The sequence below is a fragment of the Peromyscus eremicus genome, chromosome 8b (assembly GCF_949786415.1).
Source record: "Peromyscus eremicus chromosome 8b, PerEre_H2_v1, whole genome shotgun sequence".
NCBI classification, from domain to species: Eukaryota; Metazoa; Chordata; class Mammalia; order Rodentia; family Cricetidae; genus Peromyscus; species Peromyscus eremicus.
Window position 1 is genome coordinate 12091807 of NC_081424.1, and position 25267 is coordinate 12117073.

The window sequence follows — 25267 nt, forward strand, 5'->3', positions numbered from 1 at the left end:
GTCTTATTAATAAAATCAAACCCGGGGCCAGTTGTTGGGGTGAAATGCTGGATGGTCAGAGAGACAGAACAAGCCACAGTTATCTCACCTCACCAGATCCTCAGCTGGTCTTGTTTCCTCAGACTGGAAGCTTCTGAGTCCTCATCCCAATGGCTCTCAGCTGAACTGCTGCTCGAAAGCCTGAAAGCTTAACCAGCCAAATGCTTAACCAGCCAAACGCTTCTAGTTTCTGGTCCTCACGCCTTATAAACCTTTCTGCTTTCTACCACCACTCCCTGGGATTAAAGGCTGCTTTCTGGGATTAAAGGCGTGAGTCACCATGCCTGGCTGTTTCCAATGCAGCCTTGAACTCACAGAGATCCAGAGGGATTTCTGTCTCTGGAATGCTAGGATTAAAGGTGTGTGCTAACATTTTCTAGCCTAAGTATCTTATGGCTTTTCTGTTCTCTGACCCCAGGTAAGTTTATTAAGGTACACAATATTTTGGGGAACACAATACCACCACAGCAAGCGATAAAACCTACTTACCCACTGGTGAACTCTCCTGTTTCAAGAAACCTCCATCATATAATGATTATATTGGTCCAAAACAGAAATGGCAGAATTGAGTGTCCTGCCTCTCTTCGATCCCACTCTCTACTGGCTGCCCCGCCTCTCTGCTATCCCAGTGTCTAGGCAGTGATAAAGACCTGCGGCAGGAAGATCTAGACTTTGGTGAAATGCTCAGTGAGAGGGAGGAGGATGCTTGCCACTCGGGACACCACGTTGCTGCTCCCCACAGTCAAGCACCTGAAAACACCAGGAGAATTAAGACACTGGTAACAACAACAGTGGACAAGCAGAGCAAAGGGGTACAGCGGGTGAGAGATCCACCACCTGCCACCCCCTTCTCACTCTCCCTGAGAAATAATAAAACTCAGAAACAAGTCAAAACCAGCTACAACTTCTACCTTCAGTCTGTGAAACAATTGTGTATGTGAGCACGCATATAAGGTAAGAAAGGCATAAGCCATCTTTAACCTGCTGTTTAAATGAGGCCCATAGGTATACAAATCCAACTTAATATCAAAGATCAGACACATTTGCTTAGGGTAGAGTATGGTAACTTGGGAGAACAAAATATTTGTCTGTAGTCTGCTCTATTAATGTCAAGCAATATCTTTAAGATTTTATTTTTTGTTTTGTTTTGGTGTGTGTGTGTGTCTGTGTCTGTGTGTCTGTGTGTGTGTGTGTCTGTGTGTATGTATGCATGCGCACACACCTGGGGAAGTCAGAAAAAGCAGGTGTTGGATCTCCTGGAGCTAGAGTTATAACCTGAAGTGGTTAGGGCTAATGTACAGGTTCCCACCACAGACTCAAGGATTTGACTCAGGATACAACTCAAAAGGGTAATATAAGGGCTAATGTTAATCTGTAAGCCCCACTTGCCCAAGGACAGATCACTTCCTGGAATGCTGGGGGCTGTTGTTCATGTAAGATAACAATCACATCTTTTCACCTCAGTAAACAAGGTTGGTTGTCCCCACTGCACAGGTGTGCTTGATCACACATAGGTGGGCAGTACGTAGGCAGGAAGTACGTCAGGATGTATGCTTGTCCCCATTGGACGAAGGCAGGAAGTACTGTAGCCTTGTGGGTTCTGCCTTTATGAGCATCTGACTGACTTGATTCATCCCCATTCTCTGGGAGTCCCAGGTATGGATGTGGCCAGTGTTTATCTTCCTGGCCAGTATTTAACAAAGCTTGCTTCAATTAGACAATTGTAGATTTGGTCTTTCTCCTCACAATTTTTGGGTTTACCGCAGTGAGCCACCTGATGTGAGTTCTGTTCAATGCTACAGGTCAAATCCCAGTTCTCCAATATGCTGGAAGTCATGGTCTGAACATGAAATGTCCCCCACAGGCTCATGTGTTTGAACACCTGGTCCTCTGCTGGTGGCACTGTTTGAAAAGGTTATGAGCTCTTAAGAAGTAGAGCCTTGGAGGAAGTGTGTCACCAGGGTAGGCTTTGAGGTTTTATAGCCTGGCCCCCACCTCCTTTTGCTCTCCCTTAAGGACTGCTGATGTAATAGGACAGGCCAGCTTCATGCTCCTGCTTCCAACCCTTTCTCACCAGGATGGACTGTACCCCAAGCCCCAAATTATAAACCAAAAATAAACCCTTTCTCTCTCAAAATGGATTTGTTGGGGGATTTTACCATAGCAACAGAAATAAAACTGATACCAAGCACCACGAAATTGGTACCAAGTTTTGGGACCATTGCTGTGTGAGCCTGACCATGTGGATTTTAGGTCTTTGTTCTATGAAGGAATGCGGGAGATTTTGGAACTCTGGGCTAAAAAAAAAAAAAGCCACCGAATGCTACAAGCAGAGCCTAATGGGCCATTCTAGTGGGAGTCTGGAAGACAGTGATGTTAAGAAGTGGAGAATGGGGGCTGGAGAGATGGCTCAGAGGTTAAGAGCACTGGCTACTCTTCCAGAGGTCCTGAGTTCACTTCCCAGCAACCACATGAAGACTCACAACCATCTATAATGGGATATGGTGCCCTCTTCTGGTGTGTGTATACATAATAAATAAAAATTTTAAAAAAAAAAGTGGAGAATGGATGCTGTGCTGGGTGGTTTTGTGTGTCAGCTTGACACAAGCTAGAGTCATCAGAGGAAGGAGCCTCAGCTGAGGAAATGCCTCCTTGAGATCCAGCTGTAAGGCATTTTCTCAATTAGTGATCAGTGGGGGAGGGTCCAGCCTATGTTGGGTGGTGCCATCCCTGGGATGCTGGTCCTGGGTTCTATAAGAAGGTGGGCTGAGTAAGCCATGGGAAGTAAGCCAGTAAGCAGCACCTCTCCATGGCCTCTGCATCAGCTCCTGCTTCCGGGATCCTGCCCTGTTTGAGTTCCTGTCCTGACTTCCTTCCCAATTTGCTTTTTTTTTTTTTTTTTTGTCACAGCAATAAAAACTCTAAGACAGATGCTAGCTCAGGAATTCAGGGGAAAATGAGAACTAACTTATTCATGTGCTATTTTAGCAAAGAATCTAGCTGCATTCTGGTTATGTTCTAAGAATTTACATGAGACCAGATTTAAAAATAATAGACTAATACCATGACAGCATAATATTGAATCTATGGAAGGTTATTATTGATTACTCTTACGCAGATCTGTAGTTAAAATGAGCAATAAATAGGGCAGAAAGTAATAAAAAAAATGTGCAGTTTAGAGAGGAAAATAACTCTAGGAAGCTTAAATTTGCAGCCAGGGCATGTACTGAGAAAGAGGCTGTATTAAAGAGAAGCCTTCTGCTCTTTTGGGAAACAGGAAAAGCACCATCCAGGGCTTGTGAACTGGGGGCCCAAGAGCATTTCTTCTCCTGGAAGGCAACTGCCTGGGAAGTTTTCAACCAGCTTCAGCGCACAGAAGGTGCTGGAACTGTGGTCTACAGTGGCCATTCTCCATCCCCAGCTGGAAGCAGAACTTGTCAGTGGTCTTTACATGATTCTGACTTTAGAGACATGAAAGATGCGAAATTGAGAGAGTCATGAATTCCTCCTCCACAGTTTTCAGAGAGCTGATAAGGTCAGGCAATGTATGCCAGGGGCAGAGTCCCTGGGAGGAAGCCCTGAGAAGCCACTGCCTGGAGGTGTGAAGGGGAAGCCTAGGTTACAGTGATATTGGAGACGCCAAAGCTGTGGGGTATCTGCCAAGGCATGCTGCATACAGCGGGTGGGATCAGCACGAGAGAGAGGGGTGTTGCAGGCAACAGCGCTGGGTGGGTGGAGCCACCTAAGCTTTTGAAAATGAATCTCTAGACACTGGACACGAAGCTACAGGATCTGGTGTTTGCCCAGCTAGATTTTATACAATCTAGTTTTGGTACAATCTTTCAATTCACTGAGAAGGCCAGGCAAATACCATGACAGGCTCCTAATAACTCAATTAAAAACTAGGCTTCAGTTCCTGCCTCTTGAAACTGGACAGACAGTTTCTGAGGAAGTCATGAACAAAGGGCAATCAGTCACCAACATCCTCCTTCCCACCCCCCAAAAGAGATGAGGGGAACTGAATGTACCAGACCTGAGCCAGCCTCCCCAAGTAGCTCAAGGTAATAACCGAATAAGGACAGAATCTGGGACTTGTCCACACTTGCCAAAAAAATTGGTAAAACTATGGCCTTAGCCACCCCCTGCTAGCCCTAACCAATCAGGAAGGTACTGATATGGTTGCCACTCACACAAGCCAATCCTAGATTAAATGACCTCACTGCCTTTAGAATTCCTTTAGCTGTATATAAAAGGAGCTGGCAAGCTTCTCTCAGGGTCTTCATTTTGCCTTTGTGTCAGATGTGTGGCCCCAGCATCCTGGAACTCTTACTCTCTAGATAATAAACACTCTTATTGATTGCATATATGGATGGTGGTCTTTTGGGGGACTTCTCTAGGCCCTAACATTCACTATCAATTTCTCCCTTTGGGGATGGGAATATATACTTTATACCACCATACGCTAGAAGTGGATAATTTGGTTTTGTTTGTCTTTACAGTGGGTCACAGTTAAGAGGTTGCCTTGAGTCTCAGAAGAGACTTTTAAACACTGTTGGGACTGTTAAAGACAACTACAGGGACTTTTCAAGTTGGACTAAACACATTTTGCATCATGAGATGGACATGGACATTTTGGGGCCAAGGGAGGAACGCTGTGTTTTCAATAGGAAACATCTCCTGTGGACTCTTATGTTTGAACACTTCATCTCCACCAGCTTGTGGCACTGTTTAGGAAGATATGGAATTTAGGAGGTGGAGCCTTGCTAGGCAAAGTGTGTTACTGGGAAAAGTTTTGAAACGAACCTAACACAGACGCTCTACCACTGAGCCACATCGCCAGCCCAACAAAGACTGCCTTTAGTGTGCATCTTTTGAGTCATTGGTACTGCTGGGCATTGCTGTTCATGTTTATAATCCCAGCATTTGGTGAGGAAGCTGAGGCAGGAGGATTGCCACAAGTTTGAGCGTACCCTGGGCTACAGTGTGAGACTCTGTCTCAAAGGACCAACAACAAAAAGTCAATGGTAATTTATCTTTTCCTAGGTCATACACATTTGTAAGTAACTAACTTATTTAAGTGTGACACTCTTCTGAGAATTCACACATATGCAGTTTCACATGCAATCTTAAGATGTTCAGGAAGCCTACAGAATTTGTTAAAGATGCCTTGTGTTAAATATTCATATACTGGCTTCTCCTCCTCCCTCCCCTTCTTTCTTCCCTCCCTCTGTCCCTCTGTCCCTCCCTCTCTCCCCCTTTCCCTCTCTCTCTTCCTACCTGTCTGGCTTATTTTTGAGGAAATGTACCTGTGGCTATAAACTAACCAACTAAATAAAAATGGTCTAAAAAAATACCATCATATACATAATGGCAATGCCAACCACCGTGGTTTGTTTGGATTGCCATCTTTTGGCATATAATACACATTCTCTCAGCAGATACATATGCTGTGAACAGATCTGGAACTAGGGGTACCCATGGCATCCCTCCCCCTTCCCACCCCACCCCACCCTCACCACCCTAGGCTGGGCAGAAATCATCCAAGAGCTCAGAGGCACCCAGAGGCCACAGCCAACCATGTGCCCTGGCATATAGAATGCTATCGTCTCTGGACTATCAGTGTGCCAGCCTAAGTTGGCAAGTATACAATCCCCCTCTGTGCTGTCATGCCAGTGTCCCCAACGTCCTCTGCATTCTATCCTGCCTGCTGTTGGGTAGCTGCACAGGGCTGCCACTGTCCTGGTGTGATTTGAGAGGACTCCCAGAACCCCTTGCCTAGAACACTTTCTCCTACTCCATTCCTAAAGTTCAGAGCAAGCAGCTACCCCTTGCTAATGCCCAGATCTGTTTCCACAAATGTCCTTGCGCATCTCCACTGAACGGCAGAGAGGGTCCAGAAATGCAGAGCTGAGTTCCTCGTGTCTTTGGCCAAGAACCTGATCCCATTTGAGTCTCGGCTCCACAGGGTGTAAACTGGAGACTATGGTAGCAAGCTCACAGAATCATTTTGAGGAGTAAAGAAGGTGTGTTTATTATTAGATTCACAGACACACACACACACACACACACACACACACACACACACACACACACCAAACACACTTTAGGTGACCTGGAGGGGAAAAGGAAAGCCCACATCTACCCTCAGACAACTGGGCTAGTGCACAGTTGTTTGGGAAGCTAGTCCGCTTCTTTCCCCGCCTGGTAGCAGGGGCTCTGCTAAGTTTTTTTTGGATTTATGTCTGTCCACCTGTTCTCTACCTAACCACCCACCTAGCCATTGACCTACAGCCAGAACAGTGCATTTACCCAATCTGTCATGCCCTGACTTTCTCTGCCCACGAAGGCAAGTAGACATAGCCAGTTCCTAGAGAAAGACTGAGCTGTGTCTAGACTAATACATTTTCTAGGATGGTGTTGTATGGACTTCTCTCTAAAAACAATTTCTTTCCACACTTGTAACACATGGCAACAACAGACACATGGGCAGGGTACTACTAGGCGAGCAGTTTGAAAAAGCTAAATGTCAGGTTCTCCTTCGTTACCAGTAAGATTGGCTTTTCTATACGCTAAGAAATAGACTCACTAAAAAAAAAAAAAAAAAAAAAAAAAATTCCTTAGAAAATAAAAACTTCTTCCAGGTATCATGGTACATGCATGTAATCCTAGTACTCAGAGGGGTTAAGGGAAAAGGAACATAAGATCAGCCTGGACAATTTAGTAAGACCTTGTCTCAAAATTAGAAATGAAGGGGGGGAAAGAGATTATGGATATAGCTCAGTGGCAGAGTACTTGTCTAGCAGGTGTGAGCCTCTGGATTTAATGTCTATACAGAAACAAAGGGAGGGAGGGACGGAGGGAAGGAGGGAGGGAGGGAGGGAGGGAAAACTACTCAATCAAGTAAGTGATAGGTAAAGGTTACTTGGAGGATTTGGGGGAGGACTATCAACAGGACTATTCTGTATCTTTAGAGGGGAAAGTGGGGCACAGGCCTTTCATGGTATTACTGTAACACTAATCCCTATTTAAACTTTAAAATAAGATGATTCTGCAAAAAAAAGGTTGGTAGATCATTGGTGAAAAGACCCTTTCCTGACATCTGAGGTTCCCACCTATGTGTCTGGCAGCTGATGTGTGACGTCTCTGGCCTCAGTCATCCTATCCAGACACCATGGGCTGCAGTAAGAGTGGGAGTCACAGGATGCACCCCTGAAACCTGCACGTTCTCCTGCAGGGTGCTGGCTGGTCTTACATCAACTTGTCACACAAACTACAGTCATCTGAAAGGAGGGAGCCTCAGTTGAGAAAAGGACTCCGTAAGATCCAGCTGTAAGGCATTTTTCTTAGTTAGTGACTGATGGGGGAGTATAGACAAAATTCTAAATGGTCTTATTAAATAAGAAACACAGAGCCAAATACAGAGTTAAAAGCCCAAGAGATCAGAGCACTAGCGAAGAGCCAAGACCACCTTATCTTACCACTTGGCCGCCGTCCCTACCCCAGAGAAAGTTTCTTCCTGTGTGACTTGTGTTTTTATTGCTTTCCTGTTCTGCCTTCTCATTGGCTCTAAGCCCAGCCACATGACTTCCTCATCACTGCCTGTCTATACAGACCTCCTCGTCTCTATGGTTGTTGATACTGGAGTTAAAGGCTGTGTCCTTGACCACACAGAGACTCTGCCTGCCATGTGATCGGATTAAGGGCATGGGCTACCACCACCTGACCTCTGTTCCTGGCTCACTAATGACCTCTGATATCCAGGCAAACTTTATTTATTAACATACAAATAAAATCACATTTCAGCCCAATTAAAATATCACCACATTCCCCCTATTACTCTAATAAAAAGAAAAAAGAAAAAAACATAACTGGTATAAGAAAAGCTATATACAATAAGTACAATAACTATATATAATATATACAAGCAATAAATACCTAAACAATGTCTAGTCCATTTGCATTTGACAAACTCAGAGAAAATATTCCATTATCTGTCCTATTTTGGTAAGTCCAAAATGTACCTGATTCACTTTCTATCCTATCTTGCATTACTAACAGAGAACTATCTTATAATGTCTTTCAAATTTATATACTTTACACCTCTTTAGTGAGTTTCTTTTCTAAAATTCATAACAAGGAAAACTATAACTATGACTATCTAATCTTTATAATTATAACTATCTAATCTTCAACTCACTATAACTATAACTATCTAATTTTCAACTAACTATAACCATAACTATCTAATCTTCAACCCCCTCAGAGACCCAAGAAGGAAATAATATTACCTAGTAAAACAGGAAGTGCATGCAAGCAACTTCCAAAAAATGTGAGTTATGACAGAAACAGCCAGCTGCCTGGACAGTCACCTGAGGTTTCTCTGCAAGGTTGGGGCATCATCTTCAGCCTATAGGTTTAGCTTATCTGACAGACTCATTTGTGAAGTAGGATGTACACAAGGCCTACAGTTTGACCTCACATTGGGTGAGAGCAGTCCATGCATCAGAAACACCTGAATTCCACTGGTGTCCTGTCATGATTCAGGATTTTAAATTGATGTTTTTGGAATTCAGCTGTCCATTCTTCTTGGCTTGTGGGTGGCTTCATCTCTTTTATTAAATGCCAGTCTACCATTGAGAGGTTAGATTCTGTCAGCTTAGTTACTCTTTCAAGAATAACTGTTTCAGCTACTGTTCCACTGCACATCAGAAGCCATCGGTCCACTGTCTGTTAAGCTGCCTTCAAAGAAAAGGGCACTGTACCTTTTCCGGATTGCAAAGGCCACTTCAAGGATGGTGCCATATTGTCCTGGCCTCAGAGGATGCCTGTTGCTGAAGCCACAACCACACTTGTCTTGGCAAGAGTCAGTAGTCCTTTGTTTCATGTCCTGTCTGTCCATTTTGTCCTGTTTGTCAGCAGTTGATTCGAGGACACTTTGTTGTCCAGTGGCTAACTTTTGCCACAATGAAAGTTAACTCCATATGCAGTTTCTTCAATGCCCATATCTTCTCTGAAGTAGATTGGAACTGCCAGGAGCCAACATGTCTCATAGTCAAAAAAAAAAAAAAAAAACATTTCACATTTCAGCACAATTAAAATATCACCACAAGGGAGGACCCAGCCCACTGTGGCTGGTGCCATTCCTGGGCTGATGGTCCTGGATTTTGGAAGGAAGCAAGCTGATCAGAGGAGGCAATCCAGTAAGCAGCACCCCTCCATTGACTATGCATCAGCTCCTGCCTCGAGGATCCTGTCCTGTTTGAAGTCTTGTCCAGACTTCCTCTAATAATGAACAGTGATGTGGAAGTGTAAGCCAAATGCACCCTTTCTTCCTCAAGTTGCCTTTCGGTGATGGTGTTTCATCAAAGCCCTCAAAACCTGAAGACATGACAACCCAGAGCAAAAGGAGCTAAGACAAAAGGAGACTCCAGCACCTGACCAGAACTTCCAAAGGACCTGTGTCCTTTACGTGGCACTTTCATGGGAAATGGTGGGAAGAGTCTTTCAAGGTCCGGAAGGGCCCTGGACTCCCGGATCTCTGAGACAGTCTCCAAGAAAGCAACTCAGAATCACCCATGAACTTGGTTAAAATCCTGCTGTCCTGGAGTGCCTGCAGGTGTAGCATGGAGACCCAGGACTGAGGGTTTCTATCAGATACCTCAGAGGTTCTTACAGCTTGAGGATGTTCCTGATGAGGTCATCTCAGGGAGCCAGGGACATGTTGTCAGGGGCTAAACTGTGTCCCCTCAAAATACAGGTGCTGAGGCCTTCTCCCTCCCCAAATACTGTCTTAGACTTTGGAGACAAGGTCATTAAAAAAGAGGTTACGTTAAAATAAGGGGGTCCTAATTCAATAGGACTGGTACCCCATAAGATGGTGGAGAGTCACCCACAGCTTAGACCTCGTGAGGATATGGTGATAAGGTACAGATGATAAGCCAAGAGTGGCCTCCAGTATCCCAACACTTGGATCTGAGACTACTGAACTATGAGAAATTATCTATTGTTTACCCATCCTAGAAAATGCATCAGACCACCATCAGAACACTGAGAAACACATCTGAGGAAAGCAGCCTTGTGTTACATACAGAGCCAGCAGGTACCTATTTTATTTGAGATTTGGTGTTAGGTTAATAGTGTTACTTCAAGGCAGGTGTGGTGGTACACGCCTTTAATGCCAGCACTCACGAGGCAGAGGCAGCACAGGTGAACGAGGCTAACAAGAGGCAGAAGACCATGGTGTTTCTTCTTCCCACCTTCTTCAACCAGGTGCACATGAAGAAGCAGGCAGGAATTTCCACAGCACCTGTCACTGAGCCGAAGAGCGCTGTGTGAGACCGCTACCCAGACACACGGTCACCCCACACATCAGCCCACCACCCACAAGGAGCCGGCAGCCCATTCCCTGCTTCCCAGGTTTTTACACACTGGGACGAGACAAGTGTTTCCTGTGACTGGTGGAATCCACGGAAGCCCTTTATGCCGCCCGAAGAGCTGAGCTCTCTAGGACCCTGTGTGCTGCCCAGAGGTCTGGGCTCCGGAATGAACAGAGAAAGTGCAGAGAATGGGATTTCTTGTGCTGGGCAGAACTGGGAGGGAATGGTTTGGATGTGTAATTTCAAACAAGTAAAAATGGAGGGCACAGTTTGTGTAAGACCCCTTACAACAAACCGTGTTTAAGCACCCTGATTGCTACCATCTACCTCTAGTCATAAAAGTAACACAAGACCAGTGTTACGTAGTTCTTAGCATGGGGTGGGGAAATCAAACCTGTCCACCACGAACAAATCCACCTCAATAGCTCCATGCATCCTGAAGAATGTTGGCGTTACAGCCAGCCATAAAGAAGGTCCAAGACGCTTCCTCCTTTACGTTTTCAACCGTGCTGTCTCTCACTTCAAAACTATTATTTTATGGCACAATAAACTTCTAAAATTAAAAAATTGATGTGATTTAATTTTTTGACAAAATTAAAGTAGTAATCTTTCTTCTTTAAGAGGGTCCTTTTATCTTTCTCCGCCCTCCCTACCTCAGAGACTATGATAAAAGTATTAGATGCCACTTTGTTTAAGAGTTCCATTATAAGGCAGATTTATTTCTTAGTTTCGTCTGAAAGCACATACCTTCGTATCTGTATGTCATCGTTATATCCTAATTGTAAAAATAGGGACAAGGTTTTATGGGGACCAATGGGAAGAAAAGTAGAGTTGGTTAAAACTTTATTTTGACAGGCAACAACAGTAAACAAATTAGATTTGATCAACGTCTATACTTCAAAAAATACTACCAACAGAGTGAAAAGACCACCTACAGAATTAGAGAAAATATACGCAAGTCACATGTCTGGTAAAGGATTATACAGAGAACTCCTTAAAGCAAAACAAAACACTCAGAAGACAAATTCAGTTCAAAAACGGACAAATGATCCAAATGATCTGAGTGGGCATTTCACAAAAGTTATCGAAGTGGCCAAAAGCACATAAGAAGGTATTTGATGGGGTTGGGGATTTAGCTCAGTGGTAGAGCGCTTGCCTAGCAAGCGCAAGGCCCTGGGTTCCATCCTCAGCTCTGGAAAAAAAAAAAAAAAAGGTATTTGACATCACTGTTAAACAGATGCAGGTCTGATCTGTGGTAACACACCCTCACGTTCTCTAAGACAGGACCCAGGGCTGGAGAGATGGCTCAGCGGTTAAGAGCACTAGCTTCTCTTACAGAGGATTGGGGTTCAACTCCCAGTATCCATGTGGCAGCTCACAATGATCTGTAACTCCAGTTTGAGGGGATCTAATGCCCTCTTCTGGCCTCTGCGGGCATTGCACACACATGGTACACAGACCTACAAAACACCCAGACACATAGAATAAAAATAAATATTTTTCAAAGATACCTACTTAAAAAAAAAAAAAACAGAAAGGAAATGCTGGGGATGTAGAAAATTGGAGTCCTTGTGCACTGTTGATAGGAATGTAAAATGGCCTCTGTGGAAAGCAGTATGGCAATTTCTCAAAAAATAAAAAAATTACAACATCCAGTAAATTCACTCCTTCGTATATAACCCCCTCCAAGAAATGAAAGGGAAGCAAGACCTCAGAGAGGTGTCCATGCACCAATGTCAATGGTAAGAAATTCACAGCAGCTAACAGAAACAACCCAGATGTCTATCCTCGGATGAACGAATAAGAGAAAGTGTGGGATATACAGATAACTGCTGTGCAGTCCTAACTACAAAATAAATTCTGGTGTATATTAAAGAGGATTTAATTTTGGGGATATCACACCAAGTGAAATAAGAGAGTTACAAAAGAACAGAAGTTATCCTGTACCACTTGAGGTAGCATCCAGTAGTCAACATCATAAAGACAAAACATCCTGCTCATCAGGGGCTACGAAGAGGGGGAAGAGTGAATTATCACTTAATAGCCAAAGAGTTTTGGTCTTGTAAATGACAAACATTGTTAGATATAACCTACCCCAATAGAAATTTGGTATTTTTTTTATTTTGAAAATAATGTTCTTTTGCTATTATTTTATTTATCAGTACATAGCCCAGGTTAGCCTCCAACCTGAGATGTTCTTGCCCAGTGCTGAGGGTACAGCCTGCACTACAACCCCTGGCTAAAATATGCCTAACTTTAATTTAGCAAAACTCAGATTATAAAAACAGCATCTTCATGCTCTTGTGCATGATGAACAAAGATTGAACCAAATGATCAGTTCTAGATGGTCATGGTGTCACGTGTCTTTTGTCCCAGCACTGGGGAGGTAGAGGCAGATCTCTGTGAGTTCAAGGCCAGCTAGGGATGCACAGTAAGACTCTGTAGCAGAAAAAAATAAAGTCTAACATGAATAACTGTGAGAAAAATTAATCTCTGCAACTACTCCTCAGCTGATATGTTTTATTTTTTTTTGAGAATTTCATTAATAAGTAGTATATACTTATTTCTCTCCCCTTCCAACCTTCCCATGCTCCCCCTCTCATATTTAAGATCTCTTCTTTAATTACTAGTGTTTTACAAACACACACACACACACACACACACACATACACACAATCTGCTGAGTCAACTTGATGTTGCTGGTATCCATATGCGCTTAGGATTGACTTTGGATTTGATAACCTCTCAGTGGGGCTCATCCTTAAAGAACACTGATTCCCCCTCCCTTAGTGGCCATTAATTTCCCTCAGCTATTCGGGGGTGGGACCTGGTGATATTCCCATTCCCATCCAGGTTGGAATGCCAGCTAATGTTGTCATTGTACAGGACTTGTTTAAGTGACCATGATGCCAAGACTTTGTGGGTACAGCTCCCTGTTGTGTATGGACTATCTCAAAACCAGCGTCCTGGTCCTCTGGCTCTAACAGTCTTTCTCCACTCTTTGGTGACGTTCCCTGAGCCTTTTGTGCAGAGGTCCTGTTGCAGATGGATCAGTTAGGGCTGGGCACTCCATGCTCAGTTGTTTTCTGCATGGTGACCCGGTGTGGACTTCTGTGATGGTCTGTGTCTGCTGCCAAAAGAAGGTTTTTTGATGAGGAGTGAGAACTATGCTTACTTGTGGGTAAGAGGATAAGTATCAGAATGCAGTTGGCTTAGGAAAGCTGGAGTAGCAGACTGTCCTCTTGGAGCTATGACCTCACCAGCCATGGGAAGTTGGCTAGATCCACAGCACTAGCTGAGCTATCTCAGTGACCCAAAATATTTGTAAGTTGTGCACTTTCATGTGCAAATTTCATTTATTTGTCATAAAAAAAATAATTGTGCACTCAACCAGGCAGCGGTTGGCACACGCCTTTAATCCCAGCACTTGGAGGCAGAGGCAGGCAGATCTCTGTGAGTTCGAGGCCAGCCTGGTCTACAGAGTGAGTTCCAGGACAGGCAGGACTGTTTCTCTCAGAGGAGAAAAAAATGTACACTTGTCTTCACATACACATAATTTTAAAATAAAATCTTTTAAAGAAATCAGTGCTGCTGCTGCGGGAAGCCTGTCTAGAAGTCTCGGCCAGCATGGGAAAGCACCCTTGTTTGCTGACCCACTTCCGGTTACGGTGCTGAGCAGCCACCGGCTCTGGCCAGCTTCCGTCACTGTGGGTGCTTACACTCCACCCCACTGAGTCCACTGGCAATCCAATGTCATCGTCTGAAGTTTACAGACTGTAAACTGTGGCCCAGAGGGGCTAACCTGAGCTCAAAGAGGGCAGAGCTAGCAAATTCACACCTATCCACGACTCCCCTGCTCCCCATAACCCACATAGGCTTCCTGTCTCCTCCTCCTCATTCTGCAAAGTCATTATGAATGACTTTAACAGTACCCTTTACCTGTCTGGTGTGTGCATAGAGGTTCCAACTAGACCAATCCAGTCACTTAGGAATTAAATAATGCTTTCTTAACGACAGGCCATGTGCCAAGCAGAGCCAAACCAAAGATTTATTCCTAGTAAGCAGCATTTTTTTTTTCATTTTAATGAATGCCATGCTAAACAGAAAGTATTAATATCCACAGAAAGTCTTCTGTAGCGGCCAAAGATCGGTCAGTCCATGATCTCTTTCGGTAGATCCTAAACAGATAAATAAAACAATTGTAAAGAAGCTAAACTGAATATTCAATAAGCACAACTCACCACAGCAAGAAAAAAGGGGGCAGCCATGAAGCTGAAATAATCAAATATATAGATAGATGCTACTCAAAAAAAAAAAAAAAAAATCACGCCACTGCTCATGCACCACAGGACCACTCACTCATCTTCCAAACCTGAAAAATAAAATAAAACCACAGTGAGAAATGCCAGTGTGGCTGTCACAGTTTAATCGGCCTGTCCTGTTCATGAAGGACCAATGTTGCCGACATTATGTATTTGATTTCTATTACTCATTTATTTTGAACAAATCATGATTAACCCCTGTCTTCAGGAGACCAGCCTTTCAGTGGGGAGGCCTCCAGTTAAGCTGCTGATATGCACAGCGAAGCACTCTGGGCCTTGCCCTTAGAACTGAGGGAAAATTTGCCCTTTCCCAGCCTTCCACCCTGTTTGTTTATTTTCCCTGCTGGCTGATTCCACCAATCGAGGCTGCCACAGCTAACCACTTTTTTAAAAGTGCGCCACCACCGCACTTTTAAAAACTGATCCCATGCCGGGCGGTGGTGGCGCACGCCTTTAATCCCAGCACTCGGGAGGCAGAGGCAGGCGGATCTCTGTGAGTTCGAGGCCAGCCTGGGCTACCAAGTGAGTCCCAGGAAAGGCACAAAGCTACACAGAGAAACACTGTCTCGAAAAACCAAAAAAAAAAAAAATTAAAAATTAAAAACTGATCCCTGGGGCTGAAGAGATGGCTCAGTGGTTAAGAGCACTAACCACTCTTCCAGAGGACTTGCGCTCAATTCCCAACACCCACGTGGCCTGACAGATCCCTGGGGCTCTGTGGTTAAGAGCACTGGCTGCTCTTGCAGAGACCGGGATTCACTGCCCAGAACCTGCATGGCAGCTCACAGCTGTCTGTAACTCCAGTTCCAGGGGATCTGACACCCTCTTCTGGCCTCTGTGGGCACCAGGCATGCATGTGGTTCATATATCCATGCAGGCAAAACACTCATACACATAAAATTAAAATAAATACATCTTTCAAAATAACACTGGCATCTTGCTACCTTCTACTCCTGAGTAGTATCATGACTGAGGGAGAGATTTCTTGGGGGTAAAAAAATCAAGTAACATTCCTGACATTTTGATAGGATTCAAATGCCTTAAAATAAAGCCTTTCTAGATAAAGATGGCAGTTTTTAGTCGATTCCCGAAGTTGTGCAACCATAGTCTGTCTTATTCTGAGATCTACACATCATCTCCCCAGAAGAAGTGAACTGAGGTGCCCCCACCCCCCATTCCCTGTCCTCCTAACCTCTGGAAACCACCAATACATTTTCTCTCCTTGGCCTTTTTGGGAAACTTCATCTAAGTGGAGTAAACAGCACGTGGCCTTCTGTCTGTCTTATTTAAACTGGCATCGTGTTCTCATGATTCACTCGTCACAGCGTGAATCTGTACTTCATTTCTTTCTTAGAGCTGAGTAATATTCCCTCAGGTTTTCTATTCCTCGGCGAGCACACACTTGGTTCTTTCAATGTTGCTCTGAGCATCCCTGAACAATATTTTTCGAGAACTTGCTTTCGACTCTCCTGGGTTTATTCACTCCGTCTGACTTTTTGTAGAAGCGCCAAACTGTTTTCCAAGATGGCTGCCCTGGTTTTACCGCCTCACCAGCAATGGGAGTCACCGTTCCTCCACATTCTCACCAGTGCCTGTGGGTTACCTGTAGCCATCCAAGTGAGAATGAACCAATATGCCACCACGGCCCTGTTACATTTTGCTAATGATTCATGGTGTTGAGAACTTTTTCATGTGTCTATTGGCCATCTGTACTTATTCTTAGTGAAATATTGATCCTGAGACTCTTGTGTGGTTTTAAATTATTTTTTTAATGTTGAATTTTAAGAGTTATGTATATTTTGCAAATGCCGTGGTACACACCTTTAATCTCAGCACTCAAAAGGCAAAGGCATGTGGATCTCTGTGAGTTTGAGGCCAGCCTAGTCTACATAATGAGTTCCAGGACAGCCAGGGATATGTACAGAGACCCTTTCTCAAACCCATCCCACAAGAAGAAAATTATGTATATTTTGGATACAAAATTCTTGGCAGATATATTATTTGAAAATATACTCTTGCCTGTGTGTGATCCTTGGCAAATAGTTTTAAGGAGATAGATACAAATATGGATGCATGTATTCTGGTCAGTAGGTTTACTTGGGACAGCAAATGAAATACAATTACAACAGGAAACTGTCATGGCCATAGCCTTTGTGTTAGTTAAGGATCCTATTGCTGTGATGAAACATCATAACTAAAAGCAAATTGGGGAGGAAACAGTTTATTCTACTTACACTTCCATATCACAATACAGTCAGAACAAGAACTCAAACAGGGTAGGAACCCAGAATCAGGAACTGATGCAGAAGCCATGGAGGGGTGCTGCTTACTGGCTTATTCCCCTTGGTGTACTCAGCCTGCTTTCTTGTAGAACACAGGACTACTAGCCCAGGGATGGCACCACCCACAATGGGCGTCTGGGGCCTTACTAATTAAGAAAATCCTACAGCCAGATTGATATTATGAAGGCATTTTCTCAGTTGAGGTTCCTTCCCTTCAAATAACTATAGCTTGTGTCAAGCTGACATAAAACTAGCCAGGACAACTGACCCCCTTGTCAACTTGACACACAAACACATCACCGTTAAGCCACAACCTTTCCTTTCTTGTTTATCCCCAAGATCTCGCATTAGTATGACCATCACAATATAAAATATTTCAAATTTTAAAAGTCTCACAGTCTTTAACAATTCAGCCTCTTTAAAATCCAAAGTCTTTTAAAATTCAAAGTCTCTCAACTGTGGGCTCCTGTAAAATCAAGAGGGAAGATCCAGAGCACAGTCATAATCAAATCAAAGCAAAACCAAATTCCAACAATATAAATAACTCAAATATCAATTATCTGAGATCCACTCATGATCTTCTGGACTTCTCCAAGGAGCTTGAGTCTCTTCTCCAGCTCTGCCCTCTGCAGCACACACAGCTTCTCTTCCAGGCTCCAGCCAGCTCCACTCCACTGCTGCTGCTCTTCTTGGCGGTCATCCCATGTACTGGCATCTCCAAAATGCTGGGTCTATGCTGCAGCTGGGCTGCACTTTCACCAACAGCCTCTCATAGGCTCTCCTCATGGTCCCAAGCCTCAGCTTCTTTACATGACCCCTTCAGTCCAGGGCCTTCAACTGCCACTGAGGCTTCACTTTCACCGATGGCCTCTCCTGGCCCCTCACAGTGCCAAGCCTCAGGGGTCAGGGGCTCTCCATGACACCTTCACACCTTCAAAACCAGTACCAACTGGGTGACTCTTACACATGACCAAGTCCAGCTGCCAGCATAAGTTACAACCTTGGCCACCTCTGGAACACAACTTCTGTGCACTGACTCTCAGGAAACACTTCCCAGACGATTTCACCTCTCTCTCTCTCTCTCTCTCTCTCTCTCTCTCTCTCTCTCTCTCTCTCTCTCTCTCTCAATAGGGTTTCTCTGTGTATCCCTGGCTGTCCTAGAATTTGCTCTGTAGAGTAGGCTGGCCTTGAACTCACAGAGATCCACCTGCCTCTGCCTCCCGAGTGCTGGGATTGAAGGTGTGTGCCACCACTGCCAGGCAAGGAAGCTGGTCTCTTCTTAATCACCACTAAATTCTAGCTCCAGCTGACCAGCATCAAGTACCCCAGCAAAGTAACGTTTTGCTTTGGTGGTTCTGGGATCTTGTTAATCACAGCTGATTCTTCAGCCCCAGCTAACCAACACCACAAAATCTTAATTCAAAATAACAAAAGGGCCCAGTAGAGTCTTTAAACTTCCTTCTAGAACTTCACAAAGCAGGCCTCCATCCTCACCACTCTTGTCTTCCAAGCTCCCACAGAACAGCTCACCAAACGTTAAGCTCTCAATGGCTTTTCTAACCTAAAGCTCCAAAGTCCTTCCACAATCCTCCCAAAAACATGGTCAGGTCTGTCACAGCAATACCCTGCAATCTTGGTACCAACTTCTCTTAGTTAGAGTTTCTATAGTTGCGATGAAACACCATGACCAAAAAGCAAGCTGGGGAGGAAAAGGTTTATTCGGCTTACACTTTCGCCTCACACTTCATCATTGCAGGACAGGAACTCAAGCAGGGCAGGAACCCGGAGGCAGGAGCTGATGCAGAGGCCATGGAGGGGTGCTGCTTACTGACTTGCTCCCCATGGTTTGCTCAGTCTCCTTTCTTATAGCACCCAGGACCACCAGCCCAGGGATAGCACCACCCACAATAGGCTGGGCCCTCCCCATCAATCACTAAGAAAGCACCCTGCAGTCAGATGTTATGGAGGTGTTTTCTCGGGTGAGGTTCCCTCCTTTCAGATGACTCCAGCTTGTGTGAAGTTGACACAAATCATCCTGCACAGCTTTCCTCAGGCTCCTCAGCTTCCACACACATCAGTAGGAACTGCTGGCTGAATTCATGAGCGGAGTGCTTCCGAGTGCCATCTGAGACCTGAACAGCACCAGAAACTCTTTTAACTGTTGCTGATGAGCCCGTCTGCCATGCCGCCAATGTCTTCACTCTCTGCAGGAGAACAGCCACCCCTGAATGACCGTAGACCATCAAAGAGGAAGACCTTCAGCTTCCTGTCCTGCCCATTTGCCTGCCCAGCCAGCACCCTCCCACCTCCTCCACGACCTAATCTACCTGGATCTTCTTTTCCATGTTTTCTGGCTCCTTCCTTACGGTTTGAATCTCTTCACCCTAAACGATAACCTTCTCTTGAACCCATGGCGTCTACAGCATTTACTTCATCATGTAACAGATGGACTGCACCGCTGACTTGTTACCTGTCATCATGTCTTCCGGTCCTGTCACCCCTCTGCACTCTACCGCCCTGCAGGGCTACAGTCTTTCATCATGATTACAGGTGCTATTAATTTTGAATATCCCATCCCCATCTTTTCCAGAATCCAGAGATAGTGCAAGCTGCTGAAGGACCCACGCATGCCCTTCTCTCTCTCTCTCTCTCTCTCTCTCTCTCTCTCTCTCTCTCTCTCTCTCTCTCTCTCTCTCTCACACACACACACACACACACACACACACACACACACCAGCCTCCCCCACTCCCTGCATAGTCATCACTATATTGTTTCAGAATGCCTCCCAGATAAGCCTTGTCCTTCCCTGTCCACTTTCCCTGCTTTCCCTCCACCCTCCATTGTTTACATCATGGCTTCCAACATGGCTTCTCACCTCACACCACCACCATCCACCTCTATAGAAAGTACCCAATGCCGGCCCTACTTCTGTATCCTTTATCCATCCTTCTCTTCTGCTATTCAAACCTGCCTTGAGCCAGGCAGTGGTGGTGCACACCTTTAATCCCAGCACTGAGGAGACAGAGGCAGGCGGATCTCTGTGAGTTCGAGGCCAGCCTGGGCTACAGAGTGAGTTCCAGGACAGGCTCCAAAGCTACACAGAGAAACCTTGTCAAAAAAAGAAAGAAAGAAAGAGAGAGAGAAAGAGAGAGAGAAGGAAGGAAGGAAGGAAGGAAGGAGAGAGAGAGAGAGAGAGAGAGAGAGAGAGAGAGAGAGAGAGAGAGAGAAAGAAAGAAAGAAAGAAAGAAAGAAAGAAAGAAAGAAAGAAAGAAAGAAAGAAAGAAAGAAAGAAAAAGAAAAAACGAAAACCTGCCTTGAATCTGCCAGGCACAGAGGACAGAACTCAATTTGCTTTGAGTTCACATCTTTCGTTCCTGATGCGGGTTTTTCAGCATCCATTCTATGGAGCAAAGGTATCTCAGCACATTTACTCAGTGCACAGATTGCATCTGCTTGAAATATGTTTAGTTTCAGCCTCGAGCGCTGAGCACATTTCAACCAAAAATGCCTAGATGATAATTTGTGCGCCCATCTGCCAAATGAAAACAGCAGTGCTCAGCACCTACTAGCGTTCACAATAACAGGAATGGCCCTAGCCACAACCAAGTCCTGCTATTTCTCTTCAGACATATTTCCCAGCTGTCTTGGGTTGCTATCCCCTAGAGGCAAGGCTTTCTGACCTAAGCTGTTGTCTTTAAGTCCCCAATGCCCAAAACACTTGTAAAACTCATAACTGTGAAGACCAAACACATCCATCTCTGCTTTAGCAGAAGCACTTAAAAGAGGAGTCTGTATCTCCATGACGAAGTTTGCCTTATTTTAGAGTTCTACATTTGTTTTAGTATGAATGCTTAAAAATATGACTGTTCTGTGATTTGTATGATGGTATGCCCTCCAAAATTAATGTTGAAATATGATCTCCCAAATGCCCAAGATGATCATTTCACAAGGACTCCTTCCTCCTGAATGGAATTAGACCCTTATAAAAGGGCTCAAGGTTGACAGGGTAATTCTCCAGCCCTCCTATCCCATCCCCTCTTCTGTGTGAGGATTCATATTAATCTCTGGAGGCTGCAGCAACAAGACACCATCTTGGAAGCAGAGAGCAGACCTTCACCAGCCATAAGTCCTTCTGACGCCTTTATCTCAGACATCCCAGTCCCCAGGAGTGAGAAATAAATCCCTATTGTTAATAAATTACCAATATGTGGCATTCTTGCTACGGCAGCACAAAGAGACTTCCACAAACCCGCGAATCAGATTTTCATATTTACAGATATTATGGCCTAAGGCCAGGCTACCTCTCTTTAACATCAAGTCTGTTTAAAGGAAAAATAAACAAAGAAATAACCATTATCCATCAAGTGGCTGTATGTCTGGAATAGTTTCTTCTGCATTTCTCTTTTCAAGAAGGCTTCAGGGTGAATGATTTTTTGGGAGCTCAGCTTATAAACTAGGATTTGGAAACAGGTGAGCGAGTCAATTTTCCCAGCAAGCGCAGCTGATAGGCAGTACACACAGCGTTGAAGCCCAGGCAAGCTGCTCAGTCAGTCATCTTACCACTGCGTTACTCTGCACACCTTGGTGCTGGATCAGCAAGAGGGTACACTTTAGATAGGAAGTATGAAAATAACGGGAGCTTTGGACATGATGCTCTGTCCCGCCAGGAAATCCAGACAGAAAACTGAACCCTACACCATGCAACAGTGCTAAATATTTCATTTTTACCTGTCAGAAAGGTAGCTAGCCAAAAGTAATTGCTCCCAGCAGCATGCCGAATATAAACAAGGGCTAGATCATGTTTGCATACCATTTCTGGTCACAGACCAGGTTCAGACTTCTCACCACAGAACTTCTCCATTTAATTTGGTCACATACATAGCCATCAGAGCAATGTCAAGATTATAGTCACTGCACTCATAGCCCAAATGCGATGTGTTCTCCCTCCAGGTCCTGCTACATCTGTGAGCTCCAGATCTCCCCATCCTGCAGCTCCGCTGTAACGTGGTCTTTCTGATCTGGGTACCTCAGGGCCGTTATGTCCTCCAACCTCCAAGCAGATAAATTGTGGGACACAGCCTTCCGAACTTTGCCTGGGGGCTTGCAGGCATGCTCAGGGATAATTGTCATGAACGCAGAAGACAGGTACTGGATGCCACAGGAGATGTTCTAGCAGGCACAAATGAGATACAGGACTATCTGGAACCTGTAAAGAGAAGAGAGGACTGGTGGTTATATCGAGCCTATGGATGGGAGAAGGACGTATGTAAGTATGGAGGGACTCCATCTACTTAACCTTAATACACTTATATACATATAGATGGGTAAATGCAAAAATAATTACAGGTGCTTCTCTCTTAAGTGTATATATGTGTGTGTAAATATATATACATATACATATATTTTTTTCAAGTACATGCACTAAATTTTAGTTCCACCCTCATCTCATTAAGTCATTCCAACATACAAGTTTGCAAGCTAGTTCAAGTTTATTGACCAAACGACCTTTACTTGGCAAATAAGCCATGGAGAAGATTGGAAAGCCAATTTAACTTAAGAAAACTTCTTATGTACTAATTTTTCTAAGCCATACGTGAGCATCTCTACTTTTCAACATGTGATTAGAGCACTGGGTGTCGCCATTTACCCTTGAAGGTAATAAAACCTGCTCTCGCTGTGACCAGAAGTCAACATCCACGGTCCCAAACTTAAGTTTCTTCACTCTGCCTCTAACTGCAGAACATTGAGAGCTTGACTGGTTCTCAGCCAGCGACTGGTTAAAGTTACAGGCAGCACACACTGACACCTGGGAGATGCAGAATCTGGGTGTGAAATTTAAAGAGAGCTGTGGTGTACCCGTTAGTTTTGTTCTTCAACTCGACACAAGAGTCATTTGGAAAGAGGAACTCTCAATGGAGAAAATGCTTCCATCCGATTCGCCTATAGGCATGTCTGTGGTGGGTTTTCTTGCTTTGGAGGGCCCAGCTCACAGTGGGCAGTGCCATCCTAGGGCAGGTGACCCTGGGGTATATAAGAAAACAGGCTGAACAAGCCATGAGGAGCAAGCCAGTGAGCAGCACCCCTCCATGGCCTCTGCATCATCTCCTGCCTCCAGGTTCCCGCCTTGAGTTCTTGGCTTCCCTCAGTGGACTATGACCAAGCAAGACATTTAAGCGTAATAAAGCTGTTCCTCCCCGGGCTGGTTTTGGTCAATATTTTTATCATAGCAATAGAAGAGAAAACTAGATATGCTGTTTATCTGAAGCCTTTGGGATTGTACCCAACCAGTCTCATCCTATGGAGTGGCTCCACCTGAGACCTCATACTCCATGATCATCTCAAAGGTGATTTGCATAGATGCGCTTCCTTTCCCTAGCAACACCCACTAAGACAAGAGGGGCAATCAGGGCTTGCCACATAGTGTGGCAACTATGTCCTGGGAGGGAAATTGATTACATCTGCCAGTGGTTCTGGAATGTCCTCCACTTGCACATACATGTGCACACACAGACACATACGTATCCATACCACACATACACAAAAAGACCAACAAGAACCAATGGCAAAAGCATGGGATGGCACCTAACAGGCACACTGACCTCACTTTCTGCTCGACATTGGACCATTTTCCCTACCGCAAGCTGATCCCCAAGTCAGCCTTGCTCACCATCTGTCACAGGGAACTAGAGCAAGCCAGGACTTCCTGAGAACTTACTGGATAGTAAGACTTTCACATACATCATCGTGGCCAACTACAAGCCATGGCTACAAACGCTTTGACCCCCTTCTCACACCCAGGGAGCAGTGTCTCACCCTGAGGACAATGGGAACAGCTGCTGGGGGTGGGGGGAGGGAGTTGCTGGGGATAGCAGCACTGCCGGTGCATGGTCCCTGAGTGACCCAGTGGTACAGATTCCAGTCGGAACAGACTCTCCCTCTGTAGTCCAGACTGGCCTAGAACTTGCTGGGGAGGCCAGGCTGGCCTCAAACACAGCAGTCTCCTGCATCGGTCTCCCTGGGACTACAGGCATGAGCCACGGCACCTGGCTATTGAGTGATTTCTAACCTAGACCCTTAACCAAACACGGACTACTACATGATTAGTCAGCTCCTCCATACAAGGGGAAAACAAGGCATGACTACATCCGTCCTGTCTTGTAGAACTTCTGTGAGACCAGAGTGGCCATAGAAACCCCACAGTAACCTTTGCTCTTTGTTGTTTCTTTTTAAAACAGTGTCTTCCTATGTAGCCCAGGCTGGCCTGGATCTTCAGTCAGTTCCTGCCCTGTCACCTCCCCCAAACTAGAACTACCTGTGTGTGCCACTTCTGACCATGATAAATATTTCTGCTGTTATTTTTAAACGTCCACTTTACAGATGAGCACGTGGTAAGCGAAGCATCCAGGCCCATTACAGTTCGTACATGGGAGTTGATCCCTTCGTCTCTGTTACTCTGCTGGGGGCGGGCCTTTAACCCTACCCCCTCCATTTCCCAGCCGTTCAAACAAAGATGCCAACCGCTCTTGTGCAGTGAGCATCAACTCAAGAGTTGTGTGTAAGCTCCCTACACGGAGTGCCTGGCACATGTTGGGTATCTTATATGACAGCCAGCCCAGAGAACCGTCCCGGGCCAGAGGGAGAGCCATCTGGAGCAGAAATAGGTAGTCATCCTGGACACCGGTGGGGCTGGCAGTTTGTCTACACCTGTGACCGTGCCTCCCAATCGTGGTCTTCTTTTTCCCCGTCGATGATCTAGAGAGCACCCCAAGTCCCAATTTCCCCATAGGGGTGACTACTGCCTGCACTCATCAAGTCCAAGCAGACTCCAGAGCCTTCCTGGGGCCAGAAGCCAAGAGGACAAGCCAGGTCATGGGGCTGTGGGCCAGGCCTCTGCATGCACGGGGCAAAAGAGTGCATGGAGAAGCTGTAGAACCCCATCCCAACAGACAGAAGAGATGCCCCTGCGCCCCCAGCGCGTGCCCCGCCCCATTCTGGCCCCATGTCCTTCTCTGACTCTCTACCTGCCAAAGTGTCCCACGTGATCAAAAATCAGTTCCACGTTGCAGGACTCCATGTCCCTGTCGCGGATCGGACGCCCTGGGCTGCGAGCGCTGCGCCGCGCCGTGCCCCACCCGCCCTGCCTGCCCCGCCCCCGGGTGCCCCTGCCGGGGTGGCCTCCTGCCTGCCTTCCCAGCAGCCAGCACGTCTTGGAGTGGGGGCTCGGGGCATACTCTGCTGCTCCATTGC

General features: G+C 45.3%; 1 protein-coding gene across 1 annotated transcript; it reads right to left on the reverse strand.

Moving 5' to 3' along the window:
• Positions 1-671: 671 nt before the first annotated feature.
• On the reverse strand, positions 672-25094 carry Slc22a16 (solute carrier family 22 member 16). The gene is given in 6 exon segments (XM_059272966.1): positions 672-789; positions 10228-10366; positions 21769-21915; positions 21918-21988; positions 21990-22226; positions 25042-25094. Coding segments are annotated over 6 exon segments (765 nt in total).
• Positions 25095-25267: the final 173 nt, after the last annotated feature.